General features: G+C 39.2%; 1 protein-coding gene across 2 annotated transcripts in view; it reads left to right on the forward strand.

The window, feature by feature from the left end:
* LOC112254505 (protocadherin-15) overlaps nt 1–18,526 on the forward strand; it is a 222,762-nt gene that overhangs the window by 96,021 nt on the left and 108,215 nt on the right. For both annotated transcript variants that reach the window (XM_024427170.2, XM_024427178.2), the window contains 6 exons: nt 1,299–1,505; nt 5,743–5,877; nt 6,819–6,968; nt 8,734–8,927; nt 11,287–11,419; nt 16,480–16,559. In XM_024427170.2, coding sequence (XP_024282938.1) covers nt 1,299–1,505; nt 5,743–5,877; nt 6,819–6,968; nt 8,734–8,927; nt 11,287–11,419; nt 16,480–16,559 — 899 coding nt within the window. The remainder of the gene's footprint in view (nt 1–1,298; nt 1,506–5,742; nt 5,878–6,818; nt 6,969–8,733; nt 8,928–11,286; nt 11,420–16,479; nt 16,560–18,526) is intronic.

An 18,526-nucleotide genomic window follows, 5' to 3' on the forward strand; every position in this document is an offset into this window, starting at 1 on the left:
CCTCGTCTTTCTCAGTAACTTTCCACACAGATAGTTTGTGTTCCCCTTAATAAATACATTCTTAAACAGTGCCAGTAATACAGGAAGTATATTTTCTAGTTAGAACAATCATGTTTCTCTTTGTTTACTGATCTGCAGCATGTTACAGAAAATAGTCAGAGTAGTGTGTTGCCAATGAGCTATGACCTGTTATGATTGTATGTGACATGTACAGTGTATTCAGAAAGTATTCCATTTATTGAACTTGAAAAACAGAGATGGCTCACTTACTGTACATAAGTATTCACACCCCTGAGTCAATACTTTGTTGAAGTACCTTTGCACGTGATTACAGCTTTGAGTTGTCTTGGATATGGCTGTAACAGCTTTGCACATCTGTATTTGGGTATTTTCTCCCATTTTTCCTTGTAGATTTTCTCAAGCTCTGTTAAGTCAGATGGGGAGTGGTGGTAAACAGCAAATATCAAGTCTTTCCACAGATTTTCAATGGGATCCAAGTCTGACCACTCTCCCATAAAGCCCAGATGGGTGAAGTGCTGTAGAGACTGTCATCTTTCTGGCAGGTGCTCCCATTTTATAATTATTTTTTATTTTACCTTTAATTAAGTCAGTTAAGAACAAATTATTATTTACAATGTTGGCCTAGGAACAGTGAGTTAACTGCCTTGTTCAGGGGCAGAACGACATATGTGGACCTTTGCTGCCCGGGGATGTGACCCACCAACCTTTTGGTTACTGGCCCAACGCTCTAACCACTAGGCTATATGCCGCCCCGCATCTCAGCCAAGGAACTCTGTAGTTCTGTCAGAGTGGTCAATGGGTTCTTGGTCACCTCCCTGACCAACGTCCTTTTTGCCCAGTTGCTCAGTTTGGCCGGATGGCCAGCTCTAGGCAGAGACTGGTTAGTTCCATATTTTTTTCAATTTCCCAATGATGGAGACCACTGTGCTCTTGGAAACTTTCAACACTCTAGAAATTGTTTTATACCCTTTCCCAGATATATGCCTCATCACAATTCTATCTCGGAGATCTGCGGACGTCATGGTATAGTTTCTGCTCTGACATGCACTGTCAACAGTGGACCTTACATAGACATGTGTGTTTCTTTCTAAATCATGTCCAGAAAAATTTTAAATAATAGAATTAAATCAATTTTGAATTCACATTGTACCACAACAAAATGTGGAATAAGTCAAAGGGTATGAATACTTTCTGAAGGCACTGTATGTTGTAAGTTGCATGTCAGTACATGTTACAGTGAGATTCATAATACATATAAACTTGTCTCCATCCTTTAGGCTGAGCAGGACAATGGCCATCCCCTCCCAGCGTACGCTGACTTGATCATTGATATCCTGGATGAGAACAACCAGGCTCCATACTTCCAGTTCCAGTCCTACCAGGGATACGTCAGTGAGTCCTCCCCAGTGGGAACCACCATCTCTGCTAGCTCCAACCTCACTGCCCCCCTGGGCATCATTGCCCTGGACAACGACATTGAGGAGGTATGGGAATGTGCGTGTGAACAGAGACAGACACAGAAGTGACCACACACACAAACAATCTTGTACGACCAACCTTGTGGGGACACACAATCCAATCCAATTCAAAGTCCAATTTTCCCTAACCCCTAAACCTAACCCTAACCTTAACCCTAAAACTAACTTTAGCTTCCAACCCTAACCCTAATTCTAACCGTAACACTAATTCTAATCTTAACCCTAAACCCCCTAGAAATAGCATTTGACCTGTGGGGACTAACAAAATGCCCCTAGTTAGTCCATTTTTTGTTTGTTTACTATTCTTGTGGGGACTTCTGTTACGTTACAGGCTTATTCTAAAATGGATTAAATACATTGTTTTCCTCAGCAAACTACACACAATACTCCATAATGACAAAGCGAAAACAGTTATTTTTATCATTTTAGAAAATGTATTTAAAAAAATAAATAAATGAAATACCTTATTTACATAAGTATTCAGGCCCTTTACTATGAGACTCAAACTTGAGCTCAGGTGCATCTTGTTTCCATTGATCATCCTTCAAATTTCAACTTGATTGGACTCCATCTGTGGTAAATTCAATTGATTGGACATGATTTGGAAAGGCACACACCTGTCTATATAAGGTCCCACAGTTGACAGTGCATGTCAGAGCAAAAACCAAGCCATGAGGTTGAAGAAATTGTCTGTAGAGCTACGAGACAGGACTGTGTCGGCATGTTTTGGAATATTTTTTATTCTGTGTGGGCTTCCTTCTTTTCACTATGTCAATTAGGTTAGTATTGTAGAGCAACTACAATTGTCACAACTTCTTCCGAAGTCGATCCCTCTCTTTGTTCGGGCGGCGTTCGGCGGTCGACGTCACCAGTTTACTTGCTACCGCCGATCCACTTTTCATTTTCAATTTATTTTGTCTTTGTTTCACACACCTGTTTTCAATCCCACAATCACCTGTTCATTATTTAAACCTCTGTTCCCCCCATGGTTTTTGTGAGTGATTGTTTATTTGTATTTTCGGTCTGTCATGGTGTACATGTATTTTTTACTTTGTATATTTTACCTTTTGAGTAAAGTACGTTTGATTACTCATATCTGCTGTCCTGCGCCTGACTCTCTACACCAGCTACACATAGGGCCCATTACAATAACGTTGTTGATCCATCCTCAGTTTTCTCCCATCACAGCCATTAAACTCTGTAACTGTTTTAAGTTACCATTGGCCTCATGGTGAAACCCCTCAGTGGTTTCCTTCCTCTCCAGCAACTGAATTAGGAAGGACACCTGTATCTTTTTAGTGACTGGATGTATTGGTACATCATCCAATGTGTAATTAATAACTTCCTCATGCTCGAAGGGATATTCAATGTCTGTTTTAAAAAATGTTTTATCCATCTACCAAAAGGTGTCCTTCTTTGCAAGTCATTGGAAAACCTCCATGGTCTTTGTGGTTGAAATTCACTGCTCAACTGAGGGACCTTACAGGCAATTGTATGTGTTGGGTACTGCCTGCAGCACACCACCCTACATCCCACTGTTGGCTTGCCTTTGAAGCTAAGCAGGTTTGGCCCTGGTTGGTCAATGGATGGGAGAACATATGCTGCTGGAAGTGGTGTTGATGGTCCAGTAGGAGGGACTCTTTCCTCTGACAAAAAAACAACATAATCCCAATGCCCCAGGACAGTGATTCTCTGTGGCCATTAATGATCCCAAGACAATTATCATAATAGTAGGGGTGTTGGCTAAATTCCCAATCTGACCCTCATACCATCATGGCAAACTAATCATCCCCAGCTTCTAATTGGCTCCTCTCCCCTGTCACTATTCCCCAGGTTGTTACTGTAAATGAAATGTGTTCTTAGTCAGCATACTTGGTCAAATAAGGGTGTGAATACTTTCTGATCAATTGATATGGCTGACGGACCAGATATGAGGAAGTGTTTCATCCAACATATTTCCCTCGACATTTCTATGGATGGATTTTGGCTTCGCATGCCTCATAATATGAAGCAAAACGTCCATGTTTCAAACAATGAAGGAAAAGGAAAATACAAATGCTGATAGGCCTAACCATATTCTGATAGATGGAAAGGCTTTCCCCCAAAAATAAATGTAACCTCAATTTAATGTAACTTGCTACAAATGATATCATGATTATTTGCATCAATCCAGTGGCCATTTCTTTTCATGTGTACTACAGAAACACTGATAACAAAACAACAGTGCTAGGTGACTGCACACTTGAATTAAAACAAAATGTCTTAGATTTTACATTCCTCAAAGTGGTCTCCGGATTTAAGTATTGTTGTGGGCGTAGAACATCCAATCCTGTGAATTTCTGACTCAGTAGACAACCTCTTTTATCTTTTTAAATTGTAGGCCTACTAATTTATTAGCCTACTTGCACAGTACAGCTTGGGTCGGCCTGACTGTGAAATACGAATATGAGATTTATCATTTTACTGTTGGTCATTCAGAGTACATGTCGATGTTTCTCATTAAATTCTACACACAAGGCATCATTCCTTCGCATGGTGGGCCATCTGGAGTTTTTTTGGCAACATTTTAGTATACCCACTTCTCCAGGCACCACTACTGTATCATCACAGTTGCTGCTTTGTCTATTTGTTGTACCTGGTTCAAACAGGTCATGTATTTGTTGTATATGGCCACCTGTAGGCAATATAGTGTTTTTTGGTGCTGTGATGACTAAAAGTTTGCCTTTAGGTTTTACTCTACTGCATGGTGTGTGTTCAAACCTCTTTCAATTCTTTCAGATGTGTGACTTTGTTTCCCTCCAATGATCCCTTTCTTCATAGACAAGTCTAATGTGTTTGAATTTTGCCATGTGTGCTTGTTTTTCTAGTCAAGTAAAAAATAAAAATTTTAGTAGGTAAATACACAGATCACACAATACATTGAGTACATTATGTGTGTGTGTGTGTGTGTGTGTGTTTCTTCGGTTTTACTATCCCTGTGGGGAGCAGAAGTACTCACAAAGATAGTAAAACAAGGACATTTTGGACAAGTGGGAACATTTCACAAGTCCCCACAAGGAAAAAGGCTATTTTAGGTTTAGGGGTTAGGTTTAGGGTTAGAATTGGGATTAGGGATTATGTTTAAGGTCAAGAGTTAGGGGGAGGTTCAGAGTTAGGGGTTCAGGTTAGGGTTAGGTTAAGGGTTAGGTTAACAGTTAGGGGAAAATGTGATTTCGAATTGGAATCAATCGTTTGGTCCCCCACAAGGACAGTAAAACAAACGTGTGTGTGTGTTGAGGTGATGATTCTGAAACGCTCACAATTTCAAACAGGCGCTGACAGGAATGGGTTTTCTAAGCAACTCAACAGCATTTAAATGGACGAAAACAAACATTGAGACACACCAGGATACAATTTGCTCCACTCTGTTTGTGTTTTTGTCACCAGGACATGTATCTTTGTGTTGATGATGTTGAAAATAATGTATTCATAATTTCCTCAGATGACACCTAACACAATAAGCTACCCCACAGCCTGCCTGCCCCTCTCTCTCTCGCTCTCTCTCTCTTTCTCTCAGCAGGGTGAGATTAATAAAACACTGCACTTTGCAGCTCTAAAAACAGATCAACGGGCAAAGAAGCGTGGATGTTTATTTGACAGGCAGGCCCTTATTGACTGACATGAATCACCCTAACAACCCAAGCCTACTTCAAACCCCATTGTACCAACAGAAAATGGAGTTGATTTGTTTGGGAAGTTAGAAAACAGTATTGAAGTGTTTTTATTATCTAGCTATGGGTCCTCACTTGTAGGCCACATTACTCCCAAGGCTCACTCCCTTTTATATTCATATTTACAGATCAAATACAAGATTGATATTAAGGCACATGAGCGTTCACATAAACAATTCTACACAACGTTATACTTTCAAATGGCTCTACTATATAGTACAGTATGCTGAGAAACGCCTAGGTTTTTGTAATCTTTCACATACTGTATACTGTAGCTTGTGGCCAGAGCCACAATGAAACACTTACAATTGTAGTGTGGGGGGGGATTGAGTCATAGGATTTCTTCATCGAATTTCCTCAAAGCCTTCCCCTTTTCTCAGTACTGTGTTCTCAGTACTACAGTATGTTGTCTTTGTCAGCAGGCTGACTTGTTTTGTCTCTAATAGTTTTTCCTCAGTGGCATGGCTGCAGACTTGAGTAAAGTCATGTCACCGTGGTAACATTCTTCTCTCCGATGGCTTTACTTTTTGTAGAGCAAAGACCCCCTGGTGACAGTGACTCTGGACGACTTGAGCACCATCTTTGACATAACCCCGACCGGCATCACCCGCTACCTCAGACTGCTCAAACCCGTGGACAGAGAGAAGCAGATGACCTACACCTTCACGGTAGATCTCGATCCAACCTCATCCACACATATTACCAAGTAACCTTTGGAACCCTTTGGAGATGGAATTAGGACTTTTGGATCTCGCAACCAGAGGTCCCAGTGTACACCCGTCCGTGATGGTGTGCGTGTGTGTGTGTGTGTGTGTGTGTGTGTGTGTGTGTGTGTGTGTACATGGACTTGTTGCGGTGATAATACACTGTAGTAATGATATGCAGATATTGCCTTTGAAGGGTTTCATCAATAGCATGTTTATTATGCCTCTGTTGAGAGGCTTTGATCGTTGCCCTACTGTCATTAGAAAGATCCGTACTTTTGAAAGGCAGCATGTCATTGAAGTTAAAACTGCCCTCTCATGTGTCTGATGATGTGTTTCACTCCATTGCCCTCCCCAAGAATCAACGTCCCTCAAAGGAATCTTCCTCCAGTGTAGCCCTTGCAGTCAATGACCAGAAGCGTCCCGTTTGGCATCATGGGTGGAATATTATTAATATTTTTTTATAATAATTACAAAAGATATATGAGCAATGAAAAAAAGGTGTTTCTCTGTCAAACAGCTCTGTTATTTTTCAGTCTTCTGTGATGTATATAAAGTGTAATATTAGGATGCAAACACAAAATTGAATACATTTCAACTTTATATCTGACATGGTACAGATGTGTGAGGTGTATGCTTTTTGTTTCAAAGTACATTTGTTTAAGACCACCAATAATTACTCTGTGTGGCCCTGATTTAACCTCCCACTTTAGCCTCCCACTTGGTGTTTCCTTTATTTTGGCAGTTACCTGTACATCTGATGTCATTATCAGACCTGGGTTCAAATAGTATTGTTTTCTTTAAAGTACTTAAGTTGCACTTGATTGAGTTTAACTGGTGCTACCAGAGTAAATAGTAGCAAATAAAGTGTTTTTTTTTACTGCTCCCTTTTATCCTGTGTATAGATGATGGCATCAGATGGGATACAGGAGAGCACCCGGGTGACCATCAACATCCTGGTGATTGATGCCAACGACAACACGCCCACCTTTGGCGAAGTCTCTGACACCGTCGAGGTGTTCACTGACATGCAGCCAGGAAAAACAGTACTGCAGGTAATTAGCACATCTCTGTCTATCTTCCTATCTCTCGTTCTCTTTGTCATTCTTTCTTTCTTTCTTTCTGTCTCTCCCTTATTTTTCTCTCACTTTCTCTCTCTTTTGGTGTCTCTCTCTCCCTTCCCTCTCTCTCTGTATATCTCATTATCTCTCCCTCCTCTTTCTCTCTTGGGCCCAGTTTCCGCAAACAATCCAGTACCTTAGATCAACAGTCCAAGCCCCAGAACAATCCACTCTTTCTTTGATCAGAGCTGATGACTCAAGAACAATCTAGTTTCTTCCTACTGTAGTCAAGACTCAAATACTATTAGCTCAATATTGACATGACTCAACGTAATACACTACCATGGATCAACAGTTAGAACTCCAAATCAATCTCCTATCCTATAACAACAATGGTCACTGTAAATCCCTGACTGAAATAGCTCCAAGGAGAGTCTGTTGTCTAGTTTGTCATCATATGTCTGAATGGATTGCAGAGTTTAGTTACGTTGACTCAGATTCTAGTTTGATTGTTTTTTTAGGTTTGGTGTTTGTGTGTCTGTGCACATGTGTGCATGTGTTTGTGTTTAGAGTCCAATGGTTTACAGCAGGAAGTCCCCTCGTTGACATATCTGCTTTTATGGAGTTCGTTCAACCGCGTATAAGCTGTTTTTATAAGCCATTTATAGGAGAGACTCTAAGGATTAAGGTTTATTTGATGCTGCTATTTCATATCTTAGACATTACAGCTCTATATGAAAAAAGGGTTAATTAGGCTAGCCTAGCGTGTATTAACATAGAAATGCCTTGCAAATATAGAGCTAACGTTAAACTAAAGCCTGGCTAAGGGTGCTGTGAGTTGTAAATAGTGGGGTGTCCAAATTAATTAGCTATAAGGGAAGGGTGGCTGTTTAATTTTTGATCTAACACTGCATGGTTCTAAGGTCTATATCTAATCTGTGTACAGATTCCATTCGGAAAGTATTCAGAGCCCTTCCACATTTTGTTACGTTACAGCCTTATTCTAAAATGGATATAAAACAAGATTTCTCAGAAATCTATACACAAACCCCATAATGAAAGAGTGGAAAAAGGATTTTATACATTTTTGCAAATGTATAAAAAAAAATAAAAAACTGAAATATTTATTATTTACTTATTAGTTATTTCCAAAGGCATTGTATTTAAATATATGTACATTTGTATCAACAAGCCCACACGATTAGACTGAGCCTTTCATTGGCAAAAGGAAGCTCAGGAAAATAAATGATAAAAAATATATTTATTTTCATGAAATAAACACACAGTAACATTTGAATGGGGGCTTTAATAGATTAATCATTCTCACTAATACATTCAAAAAGGTCACGACATTTGCATCAATATTTTAGGAGGGAGAAGTTGTTTACTGTAGCAGTTACAAAAGGTCAGTAGTTTCTGTAAACATTACACACAGCTTACAAGAGCACCGTCTGGTAAATGTCACTCAAATCATATGACTGCCCATTTCACAAAACGCAGGTCATGATTTGAAAAGGTAATAGAATTTTACTGAAATAGATGTCTGTGTTTCCTCCACCATTAAAAAGACAGGTGGGACCTTCTCACAAATCATTATTGCTCCCCTACCTAGAAGCATTTTCAACTCAGTTCAGTAAATTTGAATAGTTGGTGGCTTTGAATGTTTTAGGGCCTTCCACACCCTGCCAAAATGCACCGAAACACTCAATTCTTCCTCTTTCAAAGACCATCTCTCTCTCTCTCTCTCTCTCTCTCTCAGCTAAAAGCATTGGATGCTGATGATGGGTTAAATGGTCTGGTGACCTATGAGATACTTGCCGGAGCACAAGGGGATTTCATCATCAATAACCGCACTGGACAAATCACCATCGCACCCAGGACAGCTCTTAGCATGGGTCATTCTTATGCCCTCACAGTGAAGGCCGCCGACAATGCACCAGATATCCAGAGAAGGTACAGTAATTTAATCCATTCATCTTTTCATCTATTTGTACATTCAGCCTTTAATTTTCTCAATCACACCTTTAATTTATGAATGTGTTTATTAAAAGGACTGTATCCCTTGGATATCCTCATTAATATCCATGCATGATTTAGGTTATGTTGGAGGTAAAATCTTGATTATGACCTCAGTTTCTTACTCAGTTTTTCATTTTTCATACTTATTCAGTTAAAGTTGCAATATGTCACTTTTAGGGGGATCCAAACAAATTCAAATTTAAATATAATTTATAGATCTGTCATTCTCATTAAAAGCAAGTCTAAGAAGCAGTACATTTGTTCTGTATGTGCTATTTCTATTCTTCCCGTTCTTAAGTTTCATGTTTGCATATTTTACTTGTATTTTTTTTTACACCAGATTCAAAGAGTTGGAAATACAATATTTTAGATTATTAAAAATAGATTTCACAGTGGTTTAGATGGTACAATGATTCTTTACACTATACATTGCTTGTTTTGTCACATGAACTGAAATTAGCCGAACTGTTCGAATTTTAGCAACCAGGAAATGGCTGAGTGATTTCTGCAAATTGCACCTTTAATCATGTATTCAATTATTCCTTAATTCATTGTCTTTCATACATTTATTGATCCATCTCATTCCGTCACTGCTCCATTTTATTGTTTATTCATACTGTGCAGTTACTTGTAGGTCTATTAAATTCATGCATATAGAATAATTTTATTATTTATTGAATGCATGTGCATATTGCTGTATCCACATACAGCATTTTACCATCTGAATGGTAAGAGGCTGTATGAAGACAGATTTGCCTGGGCATTGAGACAAGCTGTTTACAGTGGCTTGCGAAAGTATTCACCCCCCTTGGCATTTTTCCTATTTTTACCCTTACAACCTGGAATTAAAATAGATTTTGGGGGGGTTGTGTCATTTGATTTACACAACATGCCTACCACTTCAAAGATGCAAAATATTTTCTTGTGAAACAAACAAGAAATAATATAAGAAACGGAAAACTTGAGTGTGCATAACTATTCACCCCACCAAAGTCAATACTTTGTAGAGACACATTTTGCAGCAATTACAGCTGCAATTCTCTTGGGGTATGTCTCTATAAGCGTGGCACATCAAGCTACTGGGATTTTTGCCCATTCTTCAAGGCAAAACTTATCCAGCTCCTTCAAGTTGGATGGGTTCCGCTGGTGTACAGCAATCTTTAAGTCATACCACAGATTCTCAATTGGATTGAGGTCTGGCCTTTGACTAGGCCATTCCAAGACATATAAATGTTACCCTTTAAACCATTCAAGTGTTGCTTTAGCAGTATGCTTAGGGTCGTTGTCCTGCTGGAAGGTGAACCTCTGTCCCAGTCTCAAATCTCTGGAAGACAGAAACAGGTTTCCCCTCAAGAATTTCCCTATATTTAGTGCCATTGATAATTCCTTCAATTCTGACCAGTCCCTGCCGATGCATGATGATGCCACCACCATAACGCAAAATTTCAGTCTCTCGATGTGCAAAACTGATAGAGACATACCCCAAGCGACTTACAGCTGTAATCGCAGCAAAAGGAGGCGCTACAAAGTATTAACTTAAGGGGGCTGAATAATTTTGCACGCCCAATTTTTCAGTTTTTGATTTGTTAAAAAAGTTTGAAATATCCAATATATGTCGTTCCACTTCATGATTGTGTCCCACTTGTTGTTGATTCTTCACAAAAAATACAGTTTTATATCTTTATGTTTTTGGCAGTTTTTGATTTGTTATAAAAAGTTTATATATATATATATATATATATATATATATATATATAGTTTTATTAATCAGTGTAGTAATATGAGATCTGTATGTAAAATATTTACATTTGAGTCATTTAACAGGTGTTCTTACCCAGAGCAACTTACATTTAGTCCATTCATCTTAAGATCGCAAGGTGTGACAACCACATATCACAGTCAAATATACAGGACATGAACATTCCATTCCAGCTAAACAATCAATATATTGCGTTTAGCAACAAAACTAGTTTTTTAAACCACATCTAAAAAACAGTAATAATTTATACACATATGAAGGTACCATAAGCAATCATTTCTGTTGAAAAAACACAAATGTGATAAATTGGTGGATATAATGATTTGGAACTCTTCACATGCAGATTGCCAGTTGACTTATCCACCTATCTTCTTTGAGCCTCTTTAAGCATGTTGTCCTTGTGGGAACCACCACTGTACTATTACTGTATGTGAATGCAACTGTGCAAAGATGTTGTTGTATTGTTTGCATATCTATTGTATATTGTAAATATAACCTTTCCTTCCCCTCTCATATTGTTCTCAAACCATACAGGAGTTCTATCACCACTGTGTACATCAAGGTGCTGCCCCCCAACAATCAGAGCCCCCCACGCTTCCCCCTCTTCACCTATGACCTAGAGGTCAGCGAGGCCATGAGGATAGGAGCTATCCTGCTCAACCTACAGGTGAGAGACACACAACTAGGGCTGTGGCGGTCACAAAATTGTGTCAGAATAGCATACTCCAAGATGTCCTTATGTTAGGTCCTGAGATGGCTATGCCAAATGGCTATGAGCTACACTAGTTCAGTTAGCAGACAATATTTGCATATAATTCCATGGCATTATTTTATACCATGAAAAATACAATTGAACAAAGCTAAATAGAATATTAATATTTTCTCCAAATTATTTGAGGGAGTGCGCACATGCGGCTGTTCTGTGTTGAGCAGTTAACAAAGAAATAGGTACTCTTATATGCTTAATTTTGTAATGTCTACGCTGGGAGTTGGGAAGTACAGGGAGTGAATATTTAATAAATAAAGGAACATGGAACAATACAAGGAACATGAGTAGTGTACAGACATGAAACACAAACAGAGTCAATAACACCTAGAGAAAGAACCAAAGGGAGTGACAGATGTAGGGAAGGTAATCAGGAAGGTGATGGAGTCCAGGTGAGTCTGATGAGGCACTGGTGCACGTAATAATGGTGACAGGTTACCCTGACGTGCGGCTCCAGCCGCAGGACGCTGGCCAGAGGGATGGTCCGGGACCAGGAGTGGGCCAATCGATTCTGCTGAGGCGCGGGAACCTGTCGAGCCAGCTGAGGCATGGGAGCCTGATGAACAGGCTGAGGCAAGGTAGCCTCACGAGCCGGCTGAGGCACGGGAGCCTGACGAGCCAGCTGAGGCATGGGAGCCTGATGAACCGGCTGAGGCAAGGTAGCCTGACGAGCCGGGCTGAGGCACGGTAGCCTGACGAGCCGGGCTGAGGCACGGGAGCCTACCGATCCAACCAAGTCTTGTAAACTTTAGTTGTTCTACAAACGTTGGGCTAAATGTTTTGATTTTTAATATATTGTAAGTCTGCATGATGAGACTCTAATGATAGTTTTGAAAAAAGTCGGTTCGGGTTACCGTGGACCACAATCCTACAGAGACATCTCTCACACCCACCAGCGGGGGAGAGATCGAGAGGGTTGGAGGTGTTTGTTTTTTTGACACCTCCCGCCCATTGTAATTCTTAAGGTAGCAGACAAAATGCCTTTGTCCTCTCAGTGTGGAGGAATGGAGTGTATGATGGACCTATGGAGAACCTACCTCAGCACAGTAACATGCTATAAATGGACTTTGGGACAATATGTTTTGTCAGCCAAAATGATGGTAATGATGACAGATGGCTTATGAAAATGAATGTCGTTTTTGTTATGTTATTAAAAGTTAAATGATGATGTTATAATGAAAACGTAATTTGAAGAGTTTTCATAATATGTAGGTGATGTTTGCATACTGTACGTTGTTTGGAAAAGGTCCAGATCAAAGAGAATGTTTTTGGTGAGATGGGAAGTTAGTTGTCTAAATTGGATCTGAGTAAAATCTGAGTAAAATCCAGACCTTGCCTCGTAACTAGTGACGCCCCGAGAACGTATTTAATTTACATATCAGACTAGGTGACCACACGCTGCAGCCAAGGTCCGAGTTAGTCACAACCCCTAAACGCAACAAAAGGTTGAAGTAGAAAAGGAACCTTTTAACACTTTATGCTACAGATGAGTAGCTGTGTCTAAGAGGGTGATTTCAAGCAGGACCACCAGGTTACCACTCTCCAAGGACTTGTGTGTCTACACAGGTTTCATTCCTACGCTGGAGCCCTAAGCTTCACGGCTGACCGTACTCAGAAGACCCACTTTCAGAACAAGGGTGAGGAAACAGACCACCTAAGAGAAAGGGCACTGACATTGTGTGGACCAGAGAGTTTACACCCGGTAACTAAAGAAACCAAAGAAGTGCCGTCATCAGAGGAGAAGGCGAACCCAGTCCTCAAAGAGACACCCCATCAGAGACCTTCGACAAGTAATTAAATCATTATATTCTGACCCATAAGAACGGCAGTCCGGGGCAAGGTGTTAAGGCTAAACTAATTATAGTTTACAAATGTATCCAATTGTGCTTTTCTCTCGTGCACTCTGCCTTTCTCTCTACTTTTTAAATCCTAATTTTGTGTAACACGTGTCATATTGTGTTGGCCCGCTAGGGACCTGTTTCATTGTACTAACTTCTAATCAATAGCTTAGACTGTGTGTTTGTGTACGTGTATCTTATATTATCATTTTAGCTTGTTCGTAAATAAATAATCAACTCAAGTGGTGAGGTACGGACTCATTCAGTGGGACTCGGGTTTGTGCAGATTCACGGATTATGCGACATTCAGGATGAGACTGTAGAGGAAATTGATTAATTAGGAACTGTTGTAAAATCCATATTCTGATATTCTTTGAGTTAATTTGGGAAATGGAAACTCAATAAAAACAAATTTTCCCATGGTGCACCGGGTTGCTGAGTTAATAATTACCTGATTAATTGAATCATGTAATTATAAACAGTTAATCATTTGATGAAAAGCAGTTGTCACAATCAATACAAGGTCATGAGCTCTGGTTAGTTTTTTTGCGCAGGCTTGTATATACTCCAATAGTCTCTCATTCGCAATTTGACAAGCACTTGATAATGCCTCAAATTTCACAACGGCATCCCCATTGTGGCCTTAATGCACCATAAAACAAATCCATACCTTTTGATTCCTGGAGTGCTGTGTTGTGCCCTTCTCCCTGAGTGTGCTGTACAATCCGAAGCAACTTTACCTCACATGGCTCTCCGTCAGGGTCTTTCTCACAGGCTACAAGTGAAAACAGATACATCGGGGACGCAACTGCGTGTGTCCTTATCCAATTCCGAGGTGCATATTGAAGATATTGGAAGAACTGTCCACATTTACTTTTTGTCAGCTAACAAGATGAGTAGGCCTAACAAACAGCAAAAGCATTAGCCTATGTCAATCTACTATCCCCCATAATACAAAAGTCAACCTACTCTATTCTGTGCGAGAAATAAATATTCCAAACATAGTCTGGAACAGTTGTGGGATGCAATAGATCCCAAATTAATACAACTACTAGCATAAAAATTTAAAAAATGTATGCAATGTGGCTGACGCAACAGATCAGAACATATAACTTACATATTTGATAAACTATTAGGCTATTTATTCACATTATAAGCGCAGCGATGCACACATGATAGTAGGCTATAACGGTGAATGTTCCATTAGCGGGAAACACCATAATCAAAAGTGACGACAAATGCAGTTATGCATGTAATGCTTTCATTATAAAGGTGCATTTTCATTACCTTCCTCAAACTTGAAACTGTTCTTGATTTAATAATGTCTTTACATATACTAAATTATGTATATGTGTGACATTTGTTTTGATTTAGAATGGACGATTATCATGCACCTGTATCGAAAAAAGGGGCAGCAGGAGAAAATACATGTCATCTATGCACTTAAATAGCGAATGGGGGACGCTTTTCCCAGTTCTTTATTTTCATGCCAGCCAGGTAGGCTATACTACTGTTGTAAATATAAGCAATGTGCTTACTAGTAGGAAAGTTGAGAAATAAATATAGTAGGACTAGCCTATAGAAAGCCGATGGGCTCCTCGTCTTTTATTAGCGGTCATCACTCTGTTTTCTCCCACAATTGCATAGCCTATAGAAATGCTCATGGGCTCTCTTGAAGTGCTTGATTAGATTTTAGAATACATTTGCATTGATGTCAGAGTGATTATAGGGACAATAGAGTGCTAAGTACCAGGCAGTTACCAAGTTTGGTAAGCTACTAATGACCAGCAGCAGCATCAGAGCTTGGATAAACCTAATTACCATCACTTAAGCTCTTGAAGCAAGGGGGCACTATTTTTATGTTTGGAAAAATAACGTTCCCAATGTAAACGGCCTATTTCTCAGGACCAGATGATAGAATATGCATATAATTTACAGATTAGGATAGAAAACACTCTAAAGTTTCCAAAACTGTCAAAATATTGTCTGTGAGTATAACAGAACTGATATTGCAAGCGAAACCCTGAGGAAAATCCAATCAGGAAGTGCATTTTGAATTATTTTGAAACCATTCTGTTCTTATGCATGCCTATCCTCCATTTAAAGGGATATCAACCAGATTTTTCTATGGATTCCCTAACGTGTCAACAGTCTTTAGACATAGTTTCAGGCTTTTATTTAGAAAAATGAGCGTGAAAGATCACATTGCGTAAGTGGATCGTTGGAGGATCTCAGAGTGAGTTTTGCGCTACAGAGTAAAGCGGCCATTGTTCCACCCGGTGTTATTGAAAAACCTACACACTCGGTTGATATATTATCTAATATATATTTTAAAAACAACCTGAGGAATGATTATAAAAAACGTTTGACAGGTTTCTGTGGACATTATAGAGACTATTTTGAATTTCTGTCTGCGTTGTCGTGACCGCTCTTTCCTGTGGATTTCTGAACATAACGTGACAAACAAATGGAGGTATTTTGGGTATAAAAATAATCTTTATGGAACAAAAGGAACATTTGTTGTGTAACTGGGAGTCTCGTGAGTGAAAACATCCGAAGATCATCAAAGGTAAATGGGTAATTTGATTGCTTTTCTGATGTTCGTGACCAAGTTTCCTGATATTAAGTGTACATAGTGCTATGCTAGGCTATCAATAAACTTACACAAACGCTTGGATTGCTTTCGCCGTAAAGCATAATTTCAAAATCTGAGACGACAGGTGGTTTAACAGAAGCCTAAACTGTGTTTTGCAATATTGCACTTGTGATTTCATGAATATGAATATATTTTTGTAATATTATTTGTCTGTGGCGCTATGTTATTCAGCAGTTGCTGACTAGTTGCTGACAAGAAGTTAACAGTCATGTGGAATTTGACTGGTTTCATGACTTGTGACGGTAATACGTTCACTACAACAGCCCTACACACAACAGGGGTCAAAGGTCACACAACTAGATCGCTTGAGGTCAGGAGAGGGCAGTGTGATTACTCAAGCAAAGATCATGGAAGTGTTTGGGTCATGAGTTTAGCAAACAACAATTACTAAACCAGCCAGTATGGATTATCAGATTTGATTTAATAGATTAATTGATTTCTATCCTTTGTTCTTGTTGTTTTCATAGGCCACAGACAGAGAAAATGACTCAATCACGTACCAGATTTTGAGTGGGGATATTCAGCAAGTCTTCAACCTCTCTAAAACGTAAGATGGATGCATGATAATGAGAATTATGAAAGTGGTTAGTATGAGTAATGACTGTGCACATTTTTTTAACCTCTCTTGGGTAGGGGGCAGTATTTTGAAGTTTGGATGACAAACGTGCCCAAAGTAAATTGCCTGTTACTCAGGCCCAGAAATTAGGATATGCATATGCATGGAACTATTAGATAGAAAACTCTGAAGTTTCTAAAACTGTTACAATAATGTCTGTGGTTATAACAGAACTGATTTGGCAGGTGAAAACCCGAGGAAGATCTATCCAGGAAGTGAAAGCCTATTGATTATGTTATGGGTTAGGGCCCAACATTTCGCTGAAAAGTCAGCGCGGGAAATTCAAAAATATTTTTTAAAGATATGTAACTTTCACACATTAATAACAAGAACAATACAGCTAATGAAAGATAAACATCTTGTTAACCCCTCTAGGGTAGTGGGCAGCATTCGGAATTTTGGATGAAAAGCATGCCCAAATTAAACGGCCTGCTACTCGGGCCCAGAAGATATGATATGCATATAACATATAACTGGTAGATTTGGATAGAAAACACTCTTGCGACTCTAGGGGCAGTATTTTCATTTTTGGATAAAAAACGTTCCCGTTTTAAACAAGATATTTTGTCTCGAAAAGATGCTCGACTATGCATATATTTGACAGCTATGGATAGAAAAGACTCTGACATTTCCAAAACTGCAAAGATATTGTCTGTGAGTGCAACAGAACTGATGTTACAGGCGAAACCCAGATAAAAATCCAATCAGGAAGTGATGCATTTTTTGAAACCGCCTCATGCCAATGACTCCTTATATGGCTGTGAATGAGCTACGAATGAGCTTATGTTTTCTACATAATCCCCAAGGTGTCTACAGCATTGTGACGTCTTTTTACGCATTTATGTTGAAGAATAGCCATAAAGGACCACATTTAGCAAGTGGTCACATGATGGCTCCAGCAGAAAATATTGCGTAAAGTACACAAGTAGCCATTTTTCCAATCGCTTCTTATGAGAAACCAATTGTCCCGACGGATATATTATCAAATAGATATGTGAAAAACACCTTGAGGATTGATTCTAAACAACGTTTGCCATGTTTCTGTTGATATTATGGAGCTAATTTGGAAAAAAGTTTGGCGTTGTAGTGACTGCATTTTCCGGTCGATTTCTCAGCCAAACGTAAAGAACAAACAGAGCTATTTCGCCTACAAAAATAATATTTTTGGAAAAAAGGAACATTTGCTATCTAACTGGGAGTCTCCTGAGTGAAAACGTCCGAAGTTCTTCAAAGGTAAATTATTTAATTTGATTGCTTTTCTTATTTTCGTGAAAATGTTGCCTGCTGGTAGCAGAGCCTAGCCATAGCATTATGCCATGATAAACTTACACAAATGCTTGTCTAGCGTTGGCTGTAAAGCATATTTTGAAAATCTGCGATGACAGTGTGATTAACAAAAGGCTAAGCTGTGTCTCAATATATTTCATTTGTGATTTTCATGAAGATTTATGTCCGCTGCGTTAAGCTAATTAGTTTGAGGGTATGGTTACGCTCCTGCATGCGGGTTTGAGAGTCATGAGAAGTTAAAATAGTGTCTGTGAGTATAACAGAACTGATTTAGTAGGCGAAAACCTGAGAAAAATCCATTCAGGTAGTAGTTTTATTTTTGGTTTTGTAGTTTTCTATTCAATGTCATTACAGTATCCATTGACTTAGGATTCCATTTGCAGTTCCTATGCCTTCCACTAGATGTCAACAGTCTTTGGAAATCGTTTCAGGCTTGTATTCTTATAAATGAGGGAGTAAGACCAGTCTGAACGAGTGGACCCTAACATGACGCATGAGTTTTTTCAGGCGCATGTGCATTTCTTGTTTATCTTCTATATTGACAACGTTATTGTCTGGTTGAAATATTATAGATCATTTAGGCTAAAAAACAACCTGAGGATTGAATATAA

Source organism: Oncorhynchus tshawytscha, linkage group LG01, assembly GCF_018296145.1.
Source record: "Oncorhynchus tshawytscha isolate Ot180627B linkage group LG01, Otsh_v2.0, whole genome shotgun sequence".
Lineage (NCBI taxonomy): Eukaryota > Metazoa > Chordata > Actinopteri > Salmoniformes > Salmonidae > Oncorhynchus > Oncorhynchus tshawytscha.